The 26,605-nt window shown below is 39.7% G+C and overlaps 3 protein-coding genes across 5 annotated transcripts; all 3 read right to left on the bottom strand.

The window, feature by feature from the left end:
- Positions 1-527: 527 nt before the first annotated feature.
- On the bottom strand, positions 528-5,307 carry eif2s2 (eukaryotic translation initiation factor 2, subunit 2 beta). Of its 2 annotated transcripts, none has more exons than XM_085147000.1 (9): positions 5,158-5,307; positions 3,902-4,085; positions 3,714-3,814; positions 3,464-3,593; positions 3,264-3,361; positions 2,107-2,255; positions 1,940-1,996; positions 1,740-1,825; positions 528-1,629 (listed from the first exon to the last, which is right to left on the bottom strand). In XM_085147000.1, exons 1-9 carry the CDS (start codon positions 5,170-5,172, stop codon positions 1,454-1,456), a joined length of 996 nt encoding a protein of 331 aa, XP_085003126.1. In that variant the 5' UTR covers positions 5,173-5,307; the 3' UTR covers positions 528-1,453. The 2 variants fall into 2 exon arrangements, with proteins under 2 accessions (XP_085003126.1, XP_085003124.1); XM_085146998.1 differs by having other exon boundaries at positions 3,264-3,364.
- Positions 5,308-6,990: 1,683 nt separating this feature from the next.
- On the bottom strand, positions 6,991-12,947 carry LOC146495161 (charged multivesicular body protein 4c-like). Its single transcript, XM_085147014.1, has 5 exons — positions 12,602-12,947; positions 10,958-11,135; positions 10,428-10,542; positions 8,942-9,068; positions 6,991-8,314 (listed from the first exon to the last, which is right to left on the bottom strand). Exons 1-5 carry the CDS (start codon positions 12,783-12,785, stop codon positions 8,250-8,252), a joined length of 669 nt encoding a protein of 222 aa, XP_085003140.1. The 5' UTR covers positions 12,786-12,947; the 3' UTR covers positions 6,991-8,249.
- Positions 12,948-14,863: 1,916 nt separating this feature from the next.
- LOC146495162 (vesicle-associated membrane protein-associated protein B/C-like) lies at positions 14,864-24,249 on the bottom strand. Of its 2 annotated transcripts, none has more exons than XM_085147013.1 (6): positions 23,899-24,249; positions 21,413-21,565; positions 19,980-20,083; positions 19,477-19,557; positions 17,191-17,322; positions 14,864-15,461 (listed from the first exon to the last, which is right to left on the bottom strand). In XM_085147013.1, the coding sequence occupies exons 1-6, from the start codon at positions 23,954-23,956 to the stop codon at positions 15,294-15,296; spliced, it is 696 nt and encodes a 231-aa protein (XP_085003139.1). In that variant the 5' UTR covers positions 23,957-24,249; the 3' UTR covers positions 14,864-15,293. The 2 variants fall into 2 exon arrangements, with proteins under 2 accessions (XP_085003139.1, XP_085003138.1); XM_085147012.1 differs by having other exon boundaries at positions 17,191-17,370; positions 23,899-24,248.
- Between the last annotated feature and the right edge of the window lie 2,356 nt (positions 24,250-26,605).

Below are 26,605 nucleotides of genomic sequence, written 5' to 3' on the forward strand. Positions count from 1 at the left end.
TCTGAGCAAGTCACACAAATAAGACTTAAATATTTTAATGGGACTTGAAACAATGGCCATATTTAGAAATGGTGGGGGGGGGGGGGGGGGGGGCATAATGACGAGAGCCAAGGCCGTTCACTGATCATTACGACCTTTTTCCATTGTGACAGAGTGAAAACATGACGTCATTATCATGACTGACAATTACTAAACAGGCACCGTCATTAATGCAAGCAGAGAAAGTAGTGGAGAGAGAGAGTAGAATATTTTATTTTTGTAAAAACCAGGTTTTTAAAATGATTCCAGCGAGACCTTTATATTCACATTCCTCTCAAAACAATTAGATTGATACTCCTTGATAGACTCTGGTGTAAATTTCTTTAACCACACTGCAAAATAGGAACCTGAAGGAGGAGACGATCTGAGGTGCCTGCTCAGAAGTTGTAGTTTATTATTACTTTATTATTTTAGTGACTGGCGTTAGCTCATGAATCCTGCTCATTGGAGAAAGAAAAAAAAAAAAAGGAAAAAAAAAAAAAAAAGAGAAAAATTGAATCTTTATTTCCAAATTGACTTCATCAAACCTCAAATGGCTGACAAAATTTTCTAATCAAATAAGTACACAAACTGCTCATCAGTGCCACAAAAGCACTCACAAACATACTGTATAATAATTTCTACTCATCTCATAAACAGCCTCCTTTAATAGAGTACTCTTAATGTTGCTCTCCCCTTCATCAGCCTCCAAGTCTTCTAGTTTTGTGTCTCCTGCTACAAAATGATCAAAAGCAGGTCCTGTGCTAGGAGCCTCACACACTAGTTTCAGTGACACGTTCCTGTATGTACTCCAGCCCGGTGACTGATTTGTCTCTAAGCTTGAGTAGAAAATCCTAGACTGACAGTTTTTTGTATATATCATTTAGGACCAGACCAGAAACATGAACACACCCTTTAGTTGAGTTCAAGAAAAAAAAGAAAAGAAAAAAGTGACCAAGTCAACAATTTGTTGGTTCTGTTACTGTAGATGAACTTAGCTTATCTACAATTTGGCTAATCTGAAGAAATATTAATGTCTGGCGCATGTAAAGTGGAAAAATAAACAAACTAAACTTCAAGCTGTGTTAAATCAAGGGTTTTTTGGAGGAATCAAGAATCACAGCAAATAGGAAACAGAAAAAAACCCTAAGAGCTGGAGGGTCCATCAACCAAACAAATCAAATGCATCCAGCAGTGTATGTGTCAAACATCTGTTGCTTATCAGGTGCCTGAACCCTATCTTTCATCTTTAGACACTCTCACTCCCTGTCAGGTCAGGCCATGACACAACCAAAATGACAGCCAAACCCTCCCGCAGTTCGATTCAGAGAGTCCTTTTAGCAGATCAAGCGGGCGCCCGACCCCAGCTTCGGCCCTTCTGATGGGGAAAGATCAGACCGTGAGAAGAGGTGGGGGAGCCCAGTTTTAATGGCCTTTAGTTAGCTTTGGCGCGGAGCTGCGCCCTCTTGCCCGTCACAGCCTGGAAACCGGTCTTGATACTGGCGACAGAGCAGCGGGAGTGGCACGTCTCACACTGCAGGAAATAGAGACGAGTGTCCTTCTGCAGGATGGTCTCCGGTGAGCGGCAGGTGTGACACGTCACATATTCCTCTGCAGGGGTGAGAACAGTCCACTCAACATTACTGTTCACAAGCAGGAGCTGTTTAATTTTACCCCCATCAATGTAACTTCACTGTAAAGAACATGTCGTTCCTACTTACTGATATATCTTCTCAACACATTTTCTATCTGTTTCTGTTGAAATCTGCCTTTGATTACAAGCTGGTTATTTCCGTCAATGGAGCCACTGTTAACAGAGAAAAACGCCAATTAAACTTTTACTTTAAGTGAACACACAAAAATAAAACGTGACACAAACTTAGCTTGAGAACTGACATCGCTTAAAATACAAAAAGCGTACCTCGTTCCCAGCTCAGCCAATAGAAAAGCGAGGAGATGTTTAGGCTGACGATGCAACCTGTGATTAATCGCATGAAAAAAAAAAGAAATCAGTTTGTGGATTACACATACTACAAGTGTCACTGAAATGCGTCTGTCGGTAAATATAAAAAGCTACACGAGACTCACAGTTTGCAGATGTCTGTGAAATTGACAAAGGAGGTTTTCTTGGTTCCCACTCGGACCACCTGGGGAGGCTTCATCACAAACTTTCTCTTCTCCCCAGCCACCATGTCAGGGTTCTTCTCCCTCATGATGTTGAAGACTCTGTTCAGGAGCTGGAACAGAGACAATACTGTGACTTTGTTTTGTTTTTTGTCTATGTTCATAAAGTTTTCAACACAGAATATAAAAGGACAGAAATTCAGAGCCCTGTGAGATCAGCTCAGGATAAAATAAATAAATAAAAAAGGAAAGCAGTGTGTAAATCTGTGCTGTTTATAAACCCTGTTCTCAGACCGGTAAATCCACCTTTGTAATTTTACAAACCGTTTCACTCATTTCCTCATAGAACAATAAGTGGGGGATTTTAACAACTCTATTCAAAAAGTACATTTAATGCCGTTAAATATTCAGTGCAAAACTCAATACAACTTCAACATAAATGTAGATCAAAGCACTGCTCTGTCCTACATTATCAGGCCATATTTCACTTTGTTGCGATCCTGACTAAGGAATTTTGTGACGTGAACCTTTGAAATAAACAAATACCAAAATGAACACACTCATAAAGAATATGGTCCAGTGTTTCACTATCTGTTTGACAAAATAAACAGGAAATATTCAATGTTAAATTGCTGTCTTAGAAAATCATTGCAATCAAAAAAATAATTTATCATTTTGAAGTGTGTTTCTTTTGCCTCTTAGGAAGGTTGGCAGGGACAGGTATCCGTTTATAACCCTGCTAATGGCAGGTAATCTTTCATCAGATTTTTTTAACCCTGCCAGTCTCAGGTAATGTTTCATCAGACTTTCCTTTTGGACACTGGCTCTATTCAGGCAGAAACGGTTTGCAAAGCAATTCCAATTTAACAAATCTGTGGGGATGGAGCTCACAAAATCAAATGGGCTGAGGTCTTAACATCAGGACATTTATTAATGAGAGAGAGAGAAATACAACAATCTATTATGTCTATGTGTACACAGCCTCACACAGTACAAAACAACTGAAAACAGTCTAATATTTATCCCACTTTACAGGAAATAACTTCACAAACAACTGTGACAGCTCTTTTTCTGCCTTTCCTGAATTGTTTCTAACTTTCTCATTTCACGTATCATCCTACCTCGTCGTAGGTGTAGTCTCTTTCCGAACCAGCCCAGGCCGGTCCTGTGGAAGAGCTGAAGGAGATCCCATCACCGTTCTTGCCATCGTCATCATCCACTGCTGGGAGAAGAAAAAGAAAAATGACATTATGGGTCAAACATTATGATCCCTGTCCCTTGTTTCGGTCCCTAGTTTCAAAACCATGTGATTTCATCGTACCGTCGTCTTTATCAGCGGAGTCGTTTTCATCAAAATCTACTTTCTTTGGCTTCTTCTTTTTGTTAGGGAGCATCAGATCCAGGTTGTCCTCCTCCATAGTTTCCGTCTGCTCGCCTTCAATTTTCAGCTCCTGGTTTGGACAAGCGAGAAGTGAAACTCAGCACGTGAGTTATTGGTAAGCCAATCAAAATCAGTAGAAGCAAAAAGTTAAAAGTAATGCAAAATCAGCAAATGTTTATCAATGGCTGACCTTCAATCCCTCCTCCATATCATTTTCAAACACTTTCTTGGGTTTCTTCTTCTTTTTCTTCTGGTTGAAGAAGTTTAGGTCATTCAAGTCATCCGACGGCTCTGGAAAAAAAGAGAAAAAAAGTCCTCGAGCTCATAACTCTACACAACATAGTTGCGAACTGATACCGCACCTTAAATAGATCTAACCTTTCTTCCTGCCTTCATCTTCATCTAGATCCACCTCCTTGTCATCTCCAGCCTCTGGTTCTGCCTCCTTTGTCTCCACCTCCTTAGCTTCTTCTCCTCCCGTCCCTTCTCCTCCATCCTCCTCCAGCATGAAGGGCTTCTTCTTCTTCTTTTTCTTCTTAGTCATGTTGGGATCGAAAATCATCTGAAAAAAGAGTGAAGGAAAAAAATCAAATCCAAATAAATACTGAAATGCTGTCCAGCTTCATTTAGTACAGACACTTTATGGCTGCTTTAAATATACGCAACATTGACTAATCCAGCATCAGTACAATTAGCAGTGAGAATTATAAGATATATATTTATATATATTTATGAAAGTCATGTTTCATCAGATTTTTCTTTTGAGTGGCAGTTTGTTTGAACATTTTACGCTTGTGAAATTTAGTTTTCAGTTATGAAAACTGGACTGTGGAAAGACGCTATTTTTTCAATTTTAGGCCAAAAAAAAGTAACATGAAGTCATATCAAGGATTGAACAAAGAAAACAACTTAACAGATAACAAAATGTTGCATATCATCTTTACAGACAGAGGCTGGACTCTTGAGTTGATCCAGTGTACACTGAGTGTGTCAGTACACTATTAAGAAACCCTACCTACTGCTGTAGGTTTCTTAATAAGAAGGCTTGAGGTAAAGTAAACCTCCGGAATTTTTAACTAACATGTTGCACAGACTGCCCCCATTCAGTTAGAAATAATAATAATAAAAATAAAAAATGTCGTACTATTAACATTAAGCGGCGGTGATTCTGGTATTTTGGTTTTATTTTACAGCCAGAGGAGCTGTCCTTAAGGACAAACCGAGGTACAGATAGCTTTTGGTCTCCAGCAGAAAACGTTAACAGTTAGCTCCGCAGCTCTGGTAACGGGAAGCTAAGGCTACATAGCTAGCTTCCACTCTTCTCTGAGAGTCCGGCGGAAGCTTCGACAGCTCGGATTGATGAGCCACGCTCAGAATATATAACGTATATGCTCCGATAAATAGCGGTATATCAATATACTTGATGATTTTCTTGATATTCCGGCTGGCTCGGGCCGTGCTAGCCCGACTGCAGCAGCCATGTGAGCGCTACTGCGGACAGAAAGGGAGGGAGCAGCAGAGTCGAGGCCCAAAGTCATCCCCAGCACCGATGTGCGCCTGAAACTCAACGAATTCCGTCCAGCAGTTCTTCACACCTACACAGATTAAACATCATCTGACTCGGAGTGCCTTACCTCGTCTCCTGACATGTTTGCGTGCTGAACAATGAAATAAAAATGCCTCTTCTTTCTTCCTCGATCAGTCCCACACCGCTTCGCCCAAAATTTCTTGCATCAGCGTATGATTACAGTGCGCAAGCGTGAAGTCGCCAAATCCCGACGTGCTCGTGGTGACACCCCTTTCTGCGCTTGCGCATTGACAGTTTTTAGGGAACGTTCAAGATCGTGACTCAGAAATAATAAACTGGTGCTAAATATGCACGTTGTCGTTTTTATATAGTTAATTTTTTACAATTATAATAGTAAAAACTTTCATTTATCAACAACAAACTAGTCATTATAACATTACGATAGAAAACAATATTTAAGTAAAAAAAAGGACAGAACATCAGCGAGAATAGTACCAGAAAAAAGGAAAGAAAATCATCTTAAATACAATTAAATAATACAGTAAAAATAAACTTACAAAACAAATTAAAGAATTGTAAACAGCATGTCCTACATTATCAGGCCATATTTCACTTTGTTGCAATCCTGACTAAGGAATTTTCTGACGTGAACCTTTGAAATAAACAAATACCAAAATGAACACACTCATAAAGAATGTGGTCCAGTGTTTCACTATCTGTTTGACAAAATAAACAGGAACTATTAAATGTTAAATTGCTGTCTTAGAAAATCATTGCAATCAAAAAAAAATTTTTTTATCATTTTGAAGTGTGTTTCTTTTGCCTCTTAGGAAGGTTGGCAGGGATAGGTATCTGTTTATACCCTGCTAGTCTCAGGTAATCTTTCATCAGATTTTCTAGCCCTGCTAGTCTCAGGTAAACTTTCATCAGACTTTCCTTTTGAGTGGCAGTGGGAGTTTGTTTGAACATTTTCTTCTTGTCAAATTTTGACAATTGATATAAAGCATAGGTAAACTTGGCTATAACACCTGCTATCAATGCTGTATACTCCATTCTTTCTTTACAACCTGGAGCATATCTTGTATTATGTATTTCCCCATCTGATCTCATAATGATTGTCATAATGTCACAATGACTGTATACAGCCACTGATTATTATGTAAATATTTGCCGCTATGTAGCTAATGTGCTATATCCAGAATAGTAGTTGTACTTTAAGGGAAAATCAGTGAGATCTGATAAACAGGCACCATCAAACCATTCAAAACTACAAAAGATCAGTGAAACGGCAAATTGATTTTCCCTTTAGTTAAACTTTGAATGAATACAAAAGCTGCATATTTTAGGATTTAGTGTCTTTGGAACAGACCAGTTAATTCTCTCGTCTTTGTCTTTAAATCGCCTTTAAAAAGATTTTGTTAATATTTGTTTTTTGGTGTTATTGTGATGCAGAAAAAAAAGAAAAAAGCTCCAGCTACACAACCTGTGCTTATCCTGGAACAAGGTGCTGATGTGGTGGAGGACTATAAGTACCTGGGAGTCCACATGAACAGCTGAAGAGAAGATCACAGGCTGGCTGGCTCAGTGACTGGCCATCCTCTCCAATACTTACCGAACTGCCGCTCCCTCAAGAGACAGATACAGGAAATATTTCATGCCACCACAAGATATCTGAATGGTAGTAAGGTATCTGCCAGAAAATAAATTATTATTGTTTATTTCATCTGTTAAAAAAAGATTCTGTCTTCATTGTCTTGTTTATGGAGTGATTTTAGAAATACTCTGTAACAAAGCTTTAGTTACCAATTTAATATTAAACTAAAAATGTACTCGCTGAGGTTTTTCTTCACTCACACTTTGTTTCTTTCTCTGGTGATCTGCTTAACTTAGTAATTTGACCAAAAAACAAAACCAAAACAAAACGCATGAACAGACAATGAAAGAATTGAAAACCATTTAATGATTCGCAAATAATATTCTCATCTGGATAAATAAAACATAGAAATGCAAACATGCTTATCCATTTGTCCTCGTGTTACGTTTTCTATGTAAAAAATGTACATCATGTTGCTGAAAAACTAAAGGAATTCAACTCTTTTAAACTCTGAAATGCATGTGTTGCAGATTGGCTATAATCTAATCTTTTATAAACCACCATCTCCCTCTGGATGCAGTTAATAAGGTGTGACAATAGTTTAATATTACTAGTTTCTTTTTTTTCCTTTTTCTTTTTAACATACATTTTGAAATGAAAACCTTTATGAGTGGGACACAGACAGAGGAGGATGAAAGTAGTAGGTTAAACATCTCTCTTACTAGCCCTGTGGTGTGACTTGTGTCGTGATTTCCCCACCGTTGCATGCTTCACGCAGCATCAACCAAAGCGCTCAATGGCAGCAGTAATGCAGTGTACTTAAAAAAACAAAACAAACAAAAAACAAAACACACACACTCAGCTGGGATATTTACACCAAAGAACGAGAACCACTGATGGGGTTGGGAGGGTAAGGGGAGAGGCAAAGAAGGAGCGAGCGGCAGGAGGTCGAAGAACCCAACCTGAAATGAAAGTAGAGGTTTGGATTCTGGCAAACACACACAGCTCAAAGCTTCTTCAGCCAGCACACACTCAGCTGCACCTCCATTTCCAGAGCAGTTAACAAGACGAGGAAGCAACGGGTTATTTTGTCAAGAAAAACAAAAACACAAAAAAATTGCCACAAATAGGTAAACGGGAGAGTGAGAAATCGATTTTTTAAGCATCATCCTTGAAAATCCCCCCAAAATCATCCAGCAATGTTAACAATGACAACAGCTTGGTGAATAACTCCATCTACTGCACCATCCAGCTCATAACACCACCCTGCAACATGAAATCTGTGGCCACCAGCATGGCACACGACAAGGACCACAAAGTGCTGCATTAAAGTTGAGGGTAAAAATATTAGGTGACTTTGTCCAGTATAGCAGACCCTCACGGGCTCATTTGTACTGAGCACCTTGGGGGTCTCTAAAGGGGAAAAGGAAAAGAAAGACTACAGCATTGTTGCTTTTTTTTTGTTTTGTAGTGTTACACATAAAGTAGACAGTCCACTCTTCTCAGACACACAGAAACACTCAGACACAACATCCCATCAGTCCATTCGTTTCCCTCTTGTTCCTTTCCTCTCCGATGCAGGTGTGATGTGGCGGATGCTGCATTTACATGGCTTCCATCGCCCAGCGCTGCAGGTCCTCCATGTCGTCCTCGTCCTCCTCTTTCCTTGCTGTGGGAGGGAGGAGGAGGACAGAAATAAAAGATGTGATCTGACGATCCTATCGAGATCTCATCAAATCCTCATTCAGCATTAATCACTTCTAGGCAGTACTATTGTAATTCATTATTACCCAATACTGCTGCAAGAACACTGACGGGGACTAGAAAGAGACAACACATTTCTCCCATACTGGCTTATCTTCATTGGCTTCCTGATAAATCCAGGATTGAATTTAAAATCGTCTCCTCATGTTCAAGGTCTTGTATAATAATTCCATTCGAGCACTTTGCTCTCAGACACTATCTCTACTTTTAATATTAGGCTTAAAACTTTCTTTTTGATAATGCATATAGTTATGGCTGGATAAGCTGACTATGAAACCTTTGGGGCAAGTGCCTGCTCATAAGGGATCATCTGATTGAGGTTTTTTTTCTTTATTATAGCAGCATCTTTAGCTGACGATAAAGATCCTATGAAATAAAGCTCCTTGAGGAAACCGCTGTTGTGATTCGGTGCTATATAACTAAAAATAAAACTATAGCAGTCGCATCACTGAAAGTTAGTAATTAACAGTTTGTATATCCTGCAAACAGTGTAAAAAATGCAATGCAAATGGTTACACCCCAGAGTTCTTACCAGGTCTGGAAGGTAATGAAGTCGAAGGCACATTGGGGAGAGGGGCGGTCTCTGGTCCACCGATCTCGAGCAGATTTTTGTCCAGCTCTTCCTGTTCCAGCTCGTCCAGCTCGGCAAGCAGCTCATCCTGAGAAGCAAAGAAATTCACCCCAAGGATGAAGACCAGCACCAACGTATTCATACCAGCAAAAGCAAAAAGATAATAACTAATAATTAGACTCGGCTATACTGGGTTAACCCTACATCATTATCAATGCAACATTCATATACATGTACAAACATGGGATAATAGCAACTCTCTAAGAGATAAGTAATGATATTTCTGAGTCAGGCGTATGAAAAGATGCTTATGTCATGTACAGTAAAATCCCATCATCATTAAGAAGGAAGCCTTAGATAAGCAAAGATGCAAAAGACAGAATAATTTCACTGTGGCCAAGAGGATTCACGGTGGAACACAGCAGAATTTAGAAATGTCTTTAATGTGAATGAGAAAGGATTAGAATAGACACTGGAAACCAGTACCAACTAGATAGATGTAGGGCATAAATATAGTATAAACTAAGTATGGAGCGTATGCATAAATGCACATTTAAATAACTGTACGTGTATGTGGTTGTGTGAGGCTGTGTGTTAAAGCCCAGTGTCTCTCTACTCTCTCTCCGTTGTGTGGTTCAACTTCTTTGCATGCTCGTTAGTGTGCAGACTCCTTCTCCTGATTGGTCCCTGGTTCTTCATTATTCTGCCTTCTACATTTTCTGATGGACTGCTGTCCCAGTCCTGTGCTCCAATCAAGCTCCAGATGATTACAGAAGCTGTCTTAAAAAAATATTAATTTCATGTATCTCAGGCTTCTTGTTCGTCTCCACACACAGGTGCTTGCTTGTTTCTGTCTTAGTAACTTGTTTTGTTTCCATCTGGGACACTTGCCTCACCCTGATGGTTGTGCCAGGTTTAGTAGAAACTGCACCATGCATAGACTACTCTGTGTACGGACAACAGATCTCGAGGTGGTACCAAAGGTTGAGTTTTTTTTTTCTTTTAAATGAGGGTGTAGTCGTTTTTTGTCTCCTGTGCTGTTTTGTGAAAAAAGACATTAAAAAAATATTTCAAAAGAATCTATTAAAACCTTTTAGGTGCAACTCCACCTTCTCCATCCTGGTTAAAGCACACTTTAACATGCCTACAAGCCAGGATCATAACAGTGTGTATCTGCAGTTATCAATACGTTGCTGTGGATGCAAGTACGGATTAACCCTCCTGCACCATTTCATTTTTTTGATTTAAGCTTAGAATTGGGTCTTTTTTTCTTTAATAATCATTACCTGTTTTATTTGGGTACGCTCTCAATTTATGTATTTTTGGTAATAAAATCTGTGAATAAAATGAGGCACTTGCACACTTAGAATCACAAATATTTAATACTAACAGATCACAGATATACCACACAAATGTAAACATAAAACACCTGAAGAGCTTCACCTACCTCATCAAACTCCTCACCAAAGCCCACAGGTTTAGAGATGGCGTCAGAGATTTCTTGGGCCAGTTCCTGCTGCTCTGTAATGTCCTGCATCAGTTCATCCACTTTGTCAATGTCCCTGAAATAAGAAGGAAAGACTGTGAGCAAAAGAGAATTCACTCATATAGGTTTTATAAAAGAGGCTATTTAATCTAAATATGACCATTAGATGTCTGAGTAGTTCTATGGCAAAAACTAAGGAGGATGTCAGGCATCTAATATACATGGCAGTGAAACCCACATACACTTTTTTATGGTTACATTTTACAGATACTGACTGAAATAAATGCATAAAAGAAAGGATTACTGCATGTTGGTGAAATTATATGCATTTCATTATCAGCAAAACCTCCTTGTAATATTTCTGATCATTTCAGAACTGACTGAATCTTCTTTATGCTTGCTTTAGTCTCAGTAACAAAAAGGAAGTTGCAAAAATAATCTGTGCAGAGAGGTTTCGTCCCAGTCGATCACGCCTCGGTGCTCGCTCTTACATGTTTTCATGAGCAGACTTCATGGCCTTGGCAGCGAAGCCCATGTTTTTGAGCACTTCAGTGTTGGTGTTGGCGTTCTCCAGAGCCTCCCGCTGGAATTCGATGGTGGACAGCGTCCCATCGATCTGCTCGAGCTGCTTCTCGTACCGCTTCTTTCTTTTCAAGGCCTGAAGTGCCGCTGAGGATCCAAAGACAGGGAGTGGGGTGAGGAGAGTCAGAATGAACAGATTGGCCTTGAAACACCATTTAGTGACAATGGAGAGAAACAGTGAATAATGGTACTTTAACACAACAAATATTTGTGTTACTACCCAATCAGGCTATCATTCCTGTTAGTCAGCACTACTCTGTGAACCTAGATAATTCACTGCTGATTATTCGACCACATTAGTGACCGTTTTAGCAATACGAAAGACAGTCAAATACAGCCTGCGTGAAGACTAACGGAAAACCTGGAGAGTAATTAATCGGGTAAAGAGGTCAGATGACAACAACCCCTGAAACCTGATAGGCTATACTGATCCTGTCAGAGAAGGTTGTGCTACGCTGAGTCATTCTGTGAACTTTGTGGATCAGAAGAAGGAAGTGATTAGCTAATGTACCATACACTGCAGTCTTTTTTTATTTTAACTTAATACATCTGGTGGCTCCATTAACTGTACATACATTTTTCTTCTTCCACTTATTCAATTTAGGTGTTGCGAGGAGGGGACTGAGGGCTGGCTGGAACTTATCCCAGCTACCATAGAATGAGAAGCAGGGGTACACCCTGGACAGGTTGCCAGTCTATTACCGAGCTAACACAGACAACCATAAATCATCAATTGACCTAATATCATGCATGTCTTTGGACTGTGGGAAGCGATGGAGAACCCGGAGAGAACATGGAAACTCCACACTGGCTGGATTTGAACCTGCGATCTTCTCGTTGGGAGGCGACACCGCTAACCATCCTGATCTAAATTAAATTTACTCTGATCCCTAGAAATGTGTTCGATGTCAACAAGAACAATACACATGTACAAATCTATATGGTTGGTTCCACGTTGTGGTAGAACATGGTCAACTTGTATTGCAGTTAACTTATAATGAGCCCCAAGCTGTGATCGTCTCACGTAATCATCTGTAAGGAGACTGTGGGACCTGCTGGAGGTCCACAGGTTTCTATACGGACATCTGATCAAGGTGCAAACACGCCCACCTCTCTGACACTTATAACACGTGCTCAACCCTTGTCCTGGCTAACTGGGTCGATATCTTTATTGCCGCTATATTTGCAACATCATACCTAACAGTCTATATACACACCACACCTTCAACCAGGTCTCCTGATTTTTAAACGACCACCTATGAGTCAAAAGAAAACTCGAATATCGGCAAAGGCCAAGGCTAGCGTCCCCGCGGGGCCATAAGTTAACGGTGATCACATAATGAAGTCAGTCACACAGCTAGACAGCCGCCCATCCAGACTGGCAGCCATGGCCGTGGTAAAGACGCTGGATGAGGCTGCCAGCAGTTACGACACCTCGGGAAAGTTAGCCAACTCAGCTAACGGGCTAGCTAACGGTTAGCTTGAGGTTGCTGACAACAAAAATCTATCAAGCAAGAGAAGAAACTACGAAAAAAAAACTCGCGGCGTCTCACCTCTTTTGTTCTTTGTGCCGTTTTTCTTTGCGGTCTGCAGCTCCTGTTCGATCTTCTTCTCTAAAAATTCCTGTTTCTTGGTTAGCATCTCCTCCGTCTCCCGGAGTTTTTGGATTGCCTCCTGTGGACTCGGTCCCTTTCCCGATTTTCCTCCTCCTCCAAATATCTTGCCAAACACCGACATGTCTGGGACACAGCGCTTACTATAAAGACAAAACACAAATGCGAGATATCTTATAAAATAAAGCTAAAGCTACGTCTCTGCTAAGCTACTCGGACACTTCGCCTTAACCTGGACCCTGGAAGGGTTGTTGATGTTTTTCCACTTCCTGGATTAGGCCCACGACGTCATTCTGCCCGGCGAATGAGGGGCGTTGCCTGTTGGTTCTCTGTCGCCATCTGCCTGACAACTGCTTTTAATCCTCTTTAATTCCTCAATCACTCTTCTTTAACAAGGCATGTATTAATAATAATAACAATAGTTTTTCCTCTTTTGAGTTTAGCAGCTGTTGTGCTTTCGTACTTAATGAACCGTCCCCAAACAACAAGTAAAGTCAGTATTTTTGCAGCTGTATAGATTTTTTTTGTCCTGCTATTCAAGTATCAAAGTATTAGCAGTTACAGGAATATGCACACCATGCTTCCCAGATTGCATTCTTAACTGAAAGGGAAAAAACAGAAACCTTTCACAGAACCAGACAGTTGGGGGGTTTATGTATTTTAATTCATTATGATGCTACATCATCCATGGTGGCTGTTTATTTTCTTCCTTTAGTACAGTATGTTAATAACTTTGCCAGTTATCTTTTGAGTCTTTTTTAATTTTTATTTACATACAAAAAGAGTATCCAATTACTGTGTGATTACATTGTTGTGACTGTATCTGCAGGTGTGGTCTGAAGCGCTGATGCCTTTGTCGTTTTTAAATCCTTTAATGTAGTGTGTATTCACAGGTCAGTCCTCTCACAGCTGCCCACATCCAGACATATCTGACCCCCTCCCCGCCCAGCCCCATGCAAATAAGCAGATATTCATTGTTTGTTTTTTTTAAAACTTTTGAGGAAATGAATCAGCCGAGACGGTCATGTGATGGCCAAGATAATACAGCTGTGTTATCTCACAACCACCAGAACTCAACAGGACACAAACGGAAAAGGTGACGGCAAAGGAAACAAAAACACACACACACACAAACTGATAACCAGACTCAAGATGGTCCCTTTTGGAAAAGACAGTATTTTTTTGTTTGTCGGTTGGTTTTGCTAACATGGATTTTTCAACACTCAAAAAAATAAAATAATCATAATAAATTCAGGTCATTCCATGCAGACTACAGAGTGCACACGTGAGAATAGTGCATTTGAATATTTTAAACAACAGAAGCAAAGTGTCTACATGACAACACAAGAGAGGAAGAAGGGAAATAATAAAAAAAAAAAAATAAAAAAAAAAAAAAAAAGGCAAACAACTGCTGTAATACACCAGAGGGTGCAAAGTCAATGCACCATGGGCAAAATTCAATAGAGTGGTCAGAACTTGTGTTACATACTCTGATGTGCATGGATAAGTAAGAGTTGGTTTTGCATGACCTGTCCAGAGCTTTGTAGCCAGACATTAGGCTTTTTATTTATTTTTTTCTGTTCAGCGTAACTCTGTGTGCAAACCTGAGGAAGTAATTAACAAACATACAAAAACAAACAAAACAAAAACCAAGCATGAAGATGTAAATTACAGCTTTGTTTCTGAAACAAACAAACAAAAAAAAGGAAGCCAAAAGATAAAATAAAAATCACCATACAGAACACTTTTTGTTGAAGTCATAATTGTGAATTTACTGAGTCATGATTTTAATGAATTTCTATAGATTCCTTGGTCTGGATTACACCAAATCATCCAAATATTCAATTAGATTTTCAACAAACACCCCCATTTTTGCTGAATACAAGAAATCTGTTTGGATTATTTATTCATTTTTAAACCAGCCCTCTTCACAGCCTGTGAGCCTCACCGTCTGTGGTATCCTCGCATAAAAACAGTCACACAGTCTGACACATCACTGCTCCTGCAGGAGGCAAAATAAACACACACACACGCTTTTTCTTTTCTTTTTAAAACCCCAAACTCTTTAGATTACAATACATGAAGCTTGAGTCTAGAGAGAAAGGAAAGAAAAAAAAATAAAACAGTCTTTCACTGATCAACTGTGTTCACCTCTCCTTGCAGATTAATAAATGGAAGAGATTATCAGAAGAGGGTTAGAGCTTTTTGTTTTTTTTAAACGGACAACGTGTGTGAGCAACTTATGAAAACTTGCGAATCAATGAAAGACTTTAGACATTCAGCCAGCGTGAAGCCACTTAAACACACGACTAACTGTTACCTGTGCAAGTTAGGGAAGATCATTTAAGGAAGAGAGATGGACGGAAAGAACAGATCAAAAAGAAAAAAGAAAAAGAAAAAAAAGGACCTGTGACAAAAATGCTTGCACTCATGGTTTAACTTGGGATAGCCTTCTTTCGTTTTCTTTTTACACCAAACCATCATGATATTGCCTTAAATGTTTAAAAGAAAGAAAGAAAGAAACAGATCAACATAAACCCAGAAGACATCCCCGTCGCCGTTGCTGACACGCGTCCTCCCAAGCACGCGGTCTATCCGTCCGTCTGTCACTGTGCTCTGTCCGTCTGTGTCCCTACAGGGCCAGCTTGCCAATGATGACTCCAATCACAAAGAAGAGCACGCAGAACGCCAGCACGCGGGTGCTTAGGCCTTCGTCCCTCACGGCTGTGGTGGCCATGGTGGAGGAGGAGTGAGCGGAGGCCAATGGTGTCACCTTTCTCTTCCGCAGACCGTCATCCTCCTGTGATGAAGACGAGGAGTCAGAAATACAAATATGCGCTTATAAGTTGACTTTTAATTTGGTAGAATTTGTCACTCCGCATCTCAATGATAGCTTATCAAAAATCTGATATAAAAATAAATATGTCATTACTGGATTTTTAAACAATGTTTACACCAGGATCATTTTCCATCATTTAACCAAAAAAGAAAAAAAAAAAGAAAAAAAAAAAAAGAGCCAGCATAGTGAACAGTTTTGCTTTTCTGTTGCAAGCAGCTATAACACTGCTGCCTTCAAGTCCTGTCAGAATTTTTTTTATTATTATCAAACTACAGAAAACTAAACAAACAAATGAAGAAAAAAACCCCACAGATAATAACAATATCGATATCAAAAGGACAAGGAAGCTTGCGGGAAATTTTATGCCTGAATATAAAGCTCTACATACAAAACATACAATTTTCACAAATGCGCAATGTGTCCCCCTCTCCATGCATGGCATTTGTCCATACCATAGCCAAACTTGTCCCATACTTTTGCGTGTCTGGAGTCACTGCAGCCACTGCTGTTGCTATGATACACCCAGTATGATGATTGTATATCATATATGACTGTATGTTTGTTCCCACACTCCTCCTAGACGACTGGTTTAATTTTCCTGAAACTACCTATGGTTTGTAGTATGTTGAGTGATTAAATAAAAATTACTTTTTCTTTTTCAGTGCATTTGTATTTAGAAACTTTGTGACCAAGGCCGGTTCGTAAATGTTTGTTGTTTTTACGCATCTAAATAAAACATAATGTTTAGGTTTATATCCATGTTACAAGTACACTTTAATGGTCATCAGAGGGTCTATGTTCTAAGAACTGGCAAGACTTTACTTGCTATCTGGTGTGTCTATACGATTGGACAGCATTATTTGAGAGAGAGGGAAATCTTCCTGGATATTTGCATCGCTGGGAATGGCAGGTGTGGTTGTTCATTCCTTTAAGGTAAAGTACTGACTTGCCTCCGCAGTAATTTCCATTTTAATTTCTGTTTCCAATTAAAATCCCCTATTATTCATATTAAAGAGAGGGTTAAAGTGTAACTTCTAGCAAAACTTTGCTACAGTGATCGTGTAGAAGTGTAGTTTTAAACATTGCTCAAAATCACCTTTACTCGTAATTTTGTATTTTATGATTTATAGGCTGGTAAACATTTACACATAACAGAAAAGACATTCATAAGAATCAGCGTAAAGAGCTGACAATGATATGAGCCATACCACATACAGGATGGGGTCACTGCCATTCGGTCCTTTCTTTTCATTCTGTTTCACGGTCCTAATGCATCTCTAATGGTTTCAAGTTGTCAGTAATTAAATGAGGTTTCTTTAAAATCCTCACTGACAAGTCTGACGTAGGCCTGTTCCTTTCCTTACTTAGATGCTGTCTAGGGACAATTCTCTGGACTCGAGCAATGACAAAAATACTTTGAGAAAACTCAGGCAGTCATTGAGTCATTTCATTCTCTGCTTCACGTTAATGTTGTGCAGCACTAGTCAAAATATATTTCCTGCAATAAAACATTTTATTTCAGTTTTTTTTTAATTTCAGACTTGGTCTTGTTCCTCCTATATTTAAGAGTAAACTCCACAGCAATGCTTCTTCTGTTAGCACAAGAGAAGACGAGCTAGAGCAGAAAATACAAGTCTGACTGGAATATGAGACAGACACACAGGCTCTTATTTGTTTTAGCGCGTCTCACCCTGATCTGTTTGTTTTCTTCCCGTAGCCTCTGCACTTCCATCTGCAGTCGCCTGCACTCCTCCATGATCTTCTTCACTTCTCCATCATCCAGCGAAGCACTGGCTGACTTGGGCAGGACAGAGTGCTCAGTCTTAACAGAGGCAGAGGAAGACACAGTTTTGATGATTTCACTCTCATGCTGTGGAGAGAGAGTGAAGATGGGGAGTGGTCGGTGGGATGAGAGTGGAAGAAAAAAAGGAACGAGGGGACATGCAAAGACAAAGCATGGAGATTAAAGTGGAAACAAATCACGAAACAAAATAAATCACGAGATGGGTGATACAGTGATGTGTAGCTGATGAATACAAAAAAAAAAAATGCTGACAGAAGGAAAAAAACTAAAAACTACTACTCCACTGAAACAGAAATTAAATGGTTTAGTCTGATTTTATTCTTTGAAGGGGACCTATTGTGCTTGTTTTCAGCTCCATACTGATATTCAATGTTGCTGCTAGAGCTCGACATGATTTACAAATCGAAATATTCCTTATTCATCTTATACTTGGCCTTGGCACAGTCAAACAGTTGATCCACAGTCTGAAACTAGCCCTTTTAGTTCCTCACCTTTTAACGCTGCACTCTGTTTTAGCCAACCTTCTTTTGATTGGCTGCCTCCTCTCAAACAGAAGGTTTGGGCAGCTTGGTGGGGTGCCCGTGCTTTCAGCCAGATTACTGCCTACAACTTTTCTGTCACAACAGGTCCCACTAAATACTCAGTCAGCATATAATCTGTTACTACAGACAGCTATTATTATGTACTTAAATCAATGAAGTACACAGTAGAGATGGACCGATCCGATATTACGTATCGGTATCGGTCCGATACTGACCCAAATTACTGGATCGGATATCGGCGAGAAATAAAAAATGTAATCCGATCCATTAAATATCAAAAAAGCACCTCACAAAGCTCGCTACGCGGCGTAACTCGGCTCATAACCGTAGCACGTCGCAGCAATGTGCATCACGTGATAGAGCCGCTGTGTGTATTTGTAGCCTGCTAGCAAACCAGCATTTCATCTCCGAGGAAGTTTTCCCAGAGAGAAGTAAAGCAAGTGTGTAAGTTCATCTCTGAATGTCTGTAAAGCGTTCCCACGTTAAGCTTAACAACAGATATATGGAGCGACTGCCTCTCTCTCTCTCTCTCTCTCTCCTGCCGCTACTTCAATTGTGAAACTGCTTAATGATCAGCTGATCGGCTTTTCTGTCGCGAGTCCATCTCTCTTCTTAGTTTTTGGCTCACTTTGCACCAGAAAGAGGAAACCAGCAGCTGAACAACAGCAGCACTATTAATCTTGATAAGCTGTTGTTAGAATTTATTTAATATTACTTTCTAGACCAGGATCTTTTTCTACAGCTGACGGCTGGTAACTGCGCAGGGGCGGATCTAGCAAAGTTTAGCCAGGGGGGCCGATAGGGCATGAACAGGGAAAAGGGGGCACAAAGACATACTTTTCTTTCTTATTCTCATTTAAAATGTCGAGCTTTTAATAAATAATTATCTGACTCTTACACCCAAAGTTTTAATCTGATGTAAAACATATTTAAGTCCATTACTGTATATAGTAACTGTTAAGTCTAATATACCCTAGTAAGCTATACTACTTTTTCCTTTGGGAAGATACCATCTGTGCAGTCTGCAATTCTGTTGAAGAAAGATGTTGAATCTATTTAATTATTCTTGAAAAATAATTTCTTTCTGTGCATTTTCCCCCTGCATCAAATTAAATTTGATTACATTGATTAAGCATCATGAGCTGGAGGGTGGTTCCCTATTTTGTTTTTGCTGGGAGTTTGCAACCCTGTTAGTTAGGTTGCTTGATATTTCTGCTAAGTACTCTTTAAAATACCAGAATAGGGAGGATGGAGCAGGTTTACGTTTATTAGATTGATCAGTATTGCTGATCTATGAAATATTTTGTTGTATTTTTTACATACAGGTATAACATAATAGCTTTAGTGTTGTTATTTATTTAAACTTGAGTATAAACTTATACAAAATGCAGCAAGATATTAAAAAAAAGTTTTATTGATTAAAAAACACACTATATCGGATTCATATCGGTATCGGCAGATATCCAAATTTATGATATCGGTATCGGTATCGGACATAAAAAAGTGGTATCGTGCCATCTCTAGTACACAGTGGAACAACCATTTGTGGAGCTCATTGGGGGTGTGATAAAATGTGACTGTGATTGTTTAAAGTGATGTGGCAAATGCTGAAGCGAAGAAAAACACTTACAGTTTTGTCATTTTCTAGAGGCATCTCAAATGCACATCTCAACTTTGAATCCATCAGCTCTTCAGGCTTTGCCTCCTTCCACTGTTGACAAAAAAATGAAAAAGGGAACCTTTAGATTTTTCTTTTTTTGTATCACATAAATTCATTTTTCACTAATATTCATACTTCAAAGTAAATTCTCAACAGAAATGACCAACTTTACATTTTCAGGCTTAGGGAGCTGCAATACAATGTATACATTTGTCAAACAGTTTTGAAATAGCTTTTGCAGAATGAGACAAATACATTGAGTGAGCTACATTATTCGAGTGTTCAGCTGAAGATAGACTTCTGGAAGACACAGATGCCGCTAATGCAAATAAACAAAACAAAACTCAGGGCCGAGAGGTAATGTAAGAAATTTAAACCCTTCAGATTCTCCAGTAATAAAATACCACCCCCCCCCCCCCCCCCCCCCCCCCCCAAAAAAAAAAAAAGGGAAAATAGTATGCTCAGGTACTCACAACTCCTTCCATGTCAGTCATGTCATATGGAGCCAGCATGGACTGCACCATGAATTTGTGTTTACTCTTTTCATTGGGGTCATAGTCAAAAGGCTGTAGCATAACTGTGGGCAAAAACAAAGACAGAATGAAGAAAACAGCATGTGCATGTCTCATAAACCAATAGAACACATCACATGTTGAAAATGGAAAAAATTTTTACAATGTCAAGAAAAATACTAGCCATTTTGTATTTGAAGGAAATCACTGAATTTGAAGAATTTGTAGTAACATGTCTCAAAAAAGTTGGGAAAGAGCCATGTTTACTGTGGTTTACACATTCCCTCTTTTTTTTTTTAACAACAACCCATAAAAACCAGAGGATATGGGACCAGTTGCTGGACTTTCAGGGGAGTAATAGTGTCCCATTATTGTCTGTTATAAGCTTCTTGCTGTTTTTGGCTGGTAAAAGGTCTGGACTGCAGACAGGCTAGTTCAGCACTTGGACTCTTTTACTAGAAAGTTATGCTGTTATGATAGCTGCAGTATGCTGCTTTATTGTCTCGCTGAAATATGCAAGGCCTTCCTTGAAAAAGACGACCTCTAGATGAATATGTTGCCCTAAAGCTTGTATGTACCTTTCAGGACTTATTTTGTCTTTCAAGTAGTACAAGCTTCCAATTTTATAGGGACAAATACACCCCGAATACCAGTAGAGCCATATGTAAGCACTTTTTGCTTTAGCTCAAAGGACGTGATGTCTTTTAAAAAAAATAAAAAAATAAAAAATGTGTTGCTGCCATCAAATTCGAACTGAACTCATCTTATTCATGAGGTAGTAAAATGTCTCATGTCTAAACATTTGACACTTTTCCATCTTATGCTGTGAATAAAATGTTTTCAAAAATTTAAACTTTGAGTAAATTATACCACCCTCCAAAAAAATAAGAAACAAAATTGAAAGAATAAAAAAGAAAATGATAACTGCAGGAGACAGAAACCACTTTAGTTGTCAGAAACAAGTCTTTTTTTAAATTTTAATTTAAATATAATAGTTATGTGCAGATTAGACAGATTATTGGGAAAGTCATAAGGAGGCATGTGTGTAAAATGTCTACAAGCATGATGTAATTATAAATTCAGGTAGTGACTGCAGTATCCATTATAAGTAGTGCAGGCGAGACGCTTTATTTGCGTGCTGCAACACAATACATGGTTGCTGCTAGTTCAGCACTACGGTTCCATATCTGACGCTGTTCAATCTAAGTATATTACACTTTATCTAGCACTTAAATTATGACAACTCAATATAGTTTTACTTCTATTAAGCCCAATAAGCTAATGTTAATTACCGAGTTAGGCAAAAATGGATCAGTAAAAGCCTTTGAACTTCTACATTAGGTTCACAGCTTTACCAACTTTTCTGTATGGCAAAAAGATGCAAAAACCCTTACCAGAAACATTTATGGAGGTTCCAGCGTCAATGATGCCACTGTTTGGGCGCACACAGTATCTGCGAGGTGCGGTCGTCTTGACTTTGAAACACACATTTCTGTCTGTGGGGTTGGTCAGCTTCAGGGTGGCGGTGACAACATCTGTAAATGGGCCTGAGGATGAGAAAGAAAGAAATGCAGTGACTTGAGTAGGGATGGGTACCGGTATCCGGTGCCATGATGGCACCGGTTCTGACATAAACGGTAGTAACCAGACCGAAAAGCAGCGCACATTTCGGTGCTTTATATCGGTGCTTTTTTTTCCTGAGATGTGATACACTTTGAATTCTAGCCAATCATTTTACGTTTCCGGGGATAGTAGGCGGGTCCAGGTACGTACGTTCTTTTAGAGCAGAGCTACAGATTAAAAATGCCCAAGGCGAAGCGGTCAAAAGTCTTGCTGTACTTCACAGCAAAAGATGCAAACTCAGCAGCCTGCAACAAGTGCTTTAAGGTGATACTGTGGAAAGGAGGTAACACCTGAAATCCGATGAAACACCTGGCGACGCATAGCGGTTTTTTTAAAAGCCGAAAAATGCGCCGTATTTGATAGCTTGCTGCGAGACCTCACACCGAGCGCATCTACTGCAGGTGTGGTGCCTGTTATCGGACGAAGAGTTAGCAACATCCCCCAAAAAGCTGAAGAGTAGAGTCCTGGCCCCTAGCCCTGCCAGTGTAGCAGAATTGATGAGGATGATGATGGCAGCAGCAGCCGTTCTTCTCTGCGTGAGTAGCTTAATGTTGTTCGTGTATAATTTACGTTGAGTAGGCTAACCACGTTATTACATTAATGTATGTAAGGTGAACTAGCAAACACCATCATAGCTACATGCGGCTGTCTTCTTGTTTGATGGCAGATACTCCCTTCACCCTGGCCAAAAAGGCAAAAATGACCAAATAAAAAGTGGGAAACAGTTAAACATGAGAGGTTTTTGGATAAAGTTTTTGTTTTTTCCATTGTTAAAGCACTGCTTCCAGCCAAGAGTGATACCATATATGCCCTATAGCTGCAGAAAAGGCTAACATTGTTATCTTTTTACTAAAAAAAACAGCTGAACATGAGAGGTTTTTGGACCAATTTTGTGTTCTCCATTCTTTAAGCACCGGTTCGAGCACCGTTTAAGCACCGGCACTGTTTCAAAAGTACCGGTTTGGCACCGGTATCAGATAAAACCTAAACGATACCCATCCCTAGACTTGAGTGTGCGTGCGAGCATGTGGGTGAATTTACACTTCTTGTGGTTTGGGTATAGATGCAGCATTTGTTTGTCACCTGGGCTCCTAAGAAGAAAGAAAACAGGGTGGGTGCACAAAGATTCTCCCAGGTAAAAGTGCAAATATACACAATGTAAAAATCCATTTCTGCAAACATCAATATGAGAGCAGATTTTTTTTAGCGGTTTTACAGAGCCTGCCACAAACAGAGCAAATTAAACATTAAAACAGTGGTGAGATCAGCAAAGTGTGCACGTGTTTACAATTCATACCACGCCCTCAGCCAAACGTTGGATACTGCAGAAAAATTACTAGATGGGTGTCTTAAGTGCTAATGTTTTCCTTTTGTCTCTGTAGCATTTAGGTCTCTCACACTTTTCTTGACAGCTTAAGCGTGGTTTTGGAAACTGATGTTGATGCAAGTGTGCATCAGTAACAGAGTGGGTGTATGGATCTTCTCCAAAGCCCTGCAACAATCAATCAGTGAACAGCCCACTTCAAACTGATACCACCACCCTAGGCCCTCACTTGACCCATTTCTGCAGCAAAAATGACACACCAAGGTAATTATCCAAGAAAATAATCATTACCGCTGGCACTACAGCTCAGTCCGTAATGTCATAATCATTGTGCTTGGATACAGAAAAGCTGTAAAGGAATTCGGGTTGCACAGCGGGAGAAAACGCCAAATCTCCTGCCGGCTAGCTTATAATATTGTGAAATAGCATGGTAATAAGGATAAGCAATGACACCCTGATCGTAGAAAATGCTAGAATAGGGAATTCTTTGCAGTCGGGCAGTAGAAACGACACCGAAGGGGAAGCTTAACTGAACCATTAGATCAAATCGAGGTGTTTCCAATGCTGTCAGAGTATAAAAGAGAAAGTATGACAAGCAAATGAGAGAATTAGAGAAACGGTGCGGCGGGCCTGCCCTGACGCTGCAATGACAGCTAGCAGTTTGCCTTGTTGCTAGTGAGATTAGCTGGATGCTACTCCAGCGAGCTAGTTAGCACCGTCGCACAGTGTCGTTTCACCTGTCACCGCACAACTGTCGTACACACAATGTAGACTACAGCTAACAGCTATATCCCTCACGTTTTACCTCAGCATAGACAACGAATGGCACGTTCAACTACTCGGTAGTGCAGAAATCGAAATACTGGCTCTCATTTACAACGTCTCCCGTGTTAGCTACCTAAGCTCGGCCCTGCCCTCCGCTTCTTCGGTTACCTCTGAATTTCAGTTCGTGTTGTGGCTCCAACAACAGGACTTGTTCTGGTCTGGCCATGTCCCAGGGCTTCTTCCTGTCGTGACGGCGAGGACAACAATATTTTTTATCGCAGTTGGCCCGCAGAGGTGAAGCAAGCTGGCTCCCGAAGAAACAACCCGGCCGCCCTCGGTTTTTCTACGGGAGGGTAAATAAAGAGCGGGGATTTATACACGCACAAACACACACCGCCACTCGAACTGACAGGCTGGCTGACTGACTGCCACCGACAGCTGCTGGAGGCTAAAAGGTGCTACTGCTAACTTTACTAGCAGCGGAGACGAGGAAGGAAAAGGCTACGTCACGCTGTGGGCGGGACTAGCAGGTGACGTGAGCTGGTTTTTGTTAGTGCTGTCAAAGAAAGTCCAACGTTGTACAGCTCAGGACTGAGATAAGACAGCACTATGAACACTTCAGCCACAATAAAGATTTTACATTAAGGCCTAAAGCACTGCTACGCATTCCTTAAAATGTTATGTTTTAATCTTATATAGTTTTAATAATGAAAAATACAAACCATACAAGTATATGGAAGAAATTTCAGATCCTTTTTGCCATAGACTTTTAAAGAGTCCTCTTCTGGTTGCTCCTAGTAGGGGCCACCACAGCAGATCATCTGTCTTCATCTCGCCATCTCCCTTGAATTCTTTCTCACACCAGCCATCTGCATTTCCTCCTTCACTTCATCCATGAATCTTCTCTGTGGTCTTCCTCTTTTCCTCCTGCCTGGTAGCTCCATATTCAGCATCCTTTGCATTAATACATATTTTTTATACCTTCTCTGCACATGTCTAAACCATCTCAACTTGCCTCTCATTAGTGTCATATCTTCAAACCATGCAGTATAACAAGTCTCACAGCCACCTTGAAAACCTTCCCTTTGAAAATAATGCCAACCAAAATTCCTCCAATAGGTCTGCATAATCCCTTACCATAGGTAGACTTTGGATTAGGTAACACCAATTAATTCAGCCAGATTTGACAACCTACAGGAAAAATATGGAGAGGCTGGTCTGTGTTTTTCTTGGCTTTGTTTTTTTCCCCCACATTTGTGTCCTATGTTTTTCCAAATAAAGTTCTTGCTGAGGACCCCAGTTAGACTTATTCCCTCTCCTCCTATTTTATTTCTGTTTCTGAATGGACTTAATTTAGCTCAAATTTGGATCCATCAGATATGAGTTTTCCCTTGCTGTGATTTTCTACCACCTTATCACAATCCATTCTCATTACATCATGCGCTGCAACACTTTCCTTGTAGAAAATAACCAGCATATGGGTTTGGACGCTGCTTTTACTCCATCCTTGTCCCAACGGTGACTTTGGCATCAGCTTAAACTTTGCTTAGGTTGGTGAGACCAGCAGAAAAATATTAGTCCTTTATTTATTCAGGTAAAAAAAATCTCATTTCCAAGAGAGACCTGAAAAAAATAGAAAAAAAGCAAAGTCTGCTAATGTCAAAGCTTAAAATTAATCAAAAAATTTTCACTAAGGAAAATCTTGAGCTTTTGGATACGGACAGCTGGAGAATAACTTTTTTTTTTAAGAGTACAAACAACAACAAAAACATGTACTAGAAAAGTCTTGTGCATTGCTTCCATACACACCGCTTCAAAACACACCTGGTAAGTTCTGAAAATATGGAATCAACATGTCAAGTTTTTAAGTTTAGGTGCTTAATGATAACAAAAATATATTTTTTTTTAATTATCAGGGCACTTGTTAGGAGGCTACAATATTTCCTTTTTGACTGAGAGCATGGAAACTGAGCTCAGTAGTCTTGGGAGTTACTTAATCCAGAATAAAACTAGGTAATTTTACCTTTAGATACTCACATCGGTGATACATGCAGGATAATCATTTACACCGGGAGTGTCAAACATAAGGCCAAGGAACCAGAATCTGCTCGGCAAAGACTCCAACCTGGCCTGCTGGAAGTCTTTGAAAATTGTGCAGGAGGGCATAAATCCTGCACTTATATGTATTTTCAGAAGTTTTATTTTTCCTACCGAAGAAGACCTCTGCCACAGCCACACTCTAAGTAATAGATAAGTGCCAAAGTTAAGAGGTTGTCTGAATTTTCTTTTTTTTTTTAAAAAAAACAAAAACAATGTGTCCACAGTCAAATAATAAAAATAGGAAATTCAGTTAAAAACTTTCCATTTCATAATTACAGGACCGTCTAGGCAATGAGCTACCAGAACTTTGTAGTTTTACACATTCGAGTCCGAAGAGTCATGTTGACACATTTATCACGTATAAGATAGCTCAAGCAGTAAATATGCATTAAATTATTTTATACGGGCTAAAAGATTCTCTCAAGTACAGCCCTTTTAAGATCAAAGTGGGCGCACAGTTGGCGACCCATTGTGCTTTTCTACTCGTGCTACATCCTTTCATATTCTTTTATTCCTGCCAGTCACTCTTTGAGATCATTATATTACACATGTACTTTGAGTAGCAGTAGAAATAAATGAATAAAGAGAAAAAACAAAAACAAAACAAGAGGAGCCTAAAGAATTTATAGAGCTAGACTTGAAATGGCAAATATGTTTGATACAACAGTGCATTCAGATCATACTTCTGATTGTAAAAGCTGCAAGACAAGGCATGTCTAATTTTTTTTTGCTGCGGTGGGGGCAGGAGAGGGGGGGGAATAAATAAATAAATATC

Source organism: Neolamprologus multifasciatus, chromosome 20 (assembly GCF_963576455.1).
Source record: "Neolamprologus multifasciatus chromosome 20, fNeoMul1.2, whole genome shotgun sequence".
NCBI lineage: Eukaryota > Metazoa > Chordata > Actinopteri > Cichliformes > Cichlidae > Neolamprologus > Neolamprologus multifasciatus.

What these genes read in the sequence shown, in the direction of transcription:
- eif2s2 (XM_085146998.1), bottom strand. An exon ending in AGATGAAGGCAGGAAGAAAG is followed by an intron (nt 3,815 to 3,901) that starts GTTAGATCTATT and finishes CTTTTTTTCCAG; the next exon opens with AGCCGTCGGATGACTTGAAT. An exon ending in TTCACAGACATCTGCAAACT is followed by an intron (nt 1,997 to 2,106) that starts GTGAGTCTCGTG and finishes GATTAATCACAG; the next exon opens with GTTGCATCGTCAGCCTAAAC.
- LOC146495162 (XM_085147012.1), bottom strand. Translation starts at nt 23,956, where the DNA reads ATGGCCAGACCAGAACAAGTCCTGTTGTTGGAGCCACAACACGAACTG. An exon ending in AACCTCCATAAATGTTTCTG is followed by an intron (nt 20,084 to 21,412) that starts GTAAGGGTTTTT and finishes TTTTGCCCACAG; the next exon opens with TTATGCTACAGCCTTTTGAC. An exon ending in CTCTAGAAAATGACAAAACT is followed by an intron (nt 17,371 to 19,476) that starts GTAAGTGTTTTT and finishes CTCTCTCCACAG; the next exon opens with CATGAGAGTGAAATCATCAA.
- LOC146495161 (XM_085147014.1), bottom strand. Translation starts at nt 12,785, where the DNA reads ATGTCGGTGTTTGGCAAGATATTTGGAGGAGGAGGAAAATCGGGAAAG. An exon ending in CGGCACAAAGAACAAAAGAG is followed by an intron (nt 11,136 to 12,601) that starts GTGAGACGCCGC and finishes TTGGATCCTCAG; the next exon opens with CGGCACTTCAGGCCTTGAAA. An exon ending in AAGTCTGCTCATGAAAACAT is followed by an intron (nt 10,543 to 10,957) that starts GTAAGAGCGAGC and finishes TTCTTATTTCAG; the next exon opens with GGACATTGACAAAGTGGATG.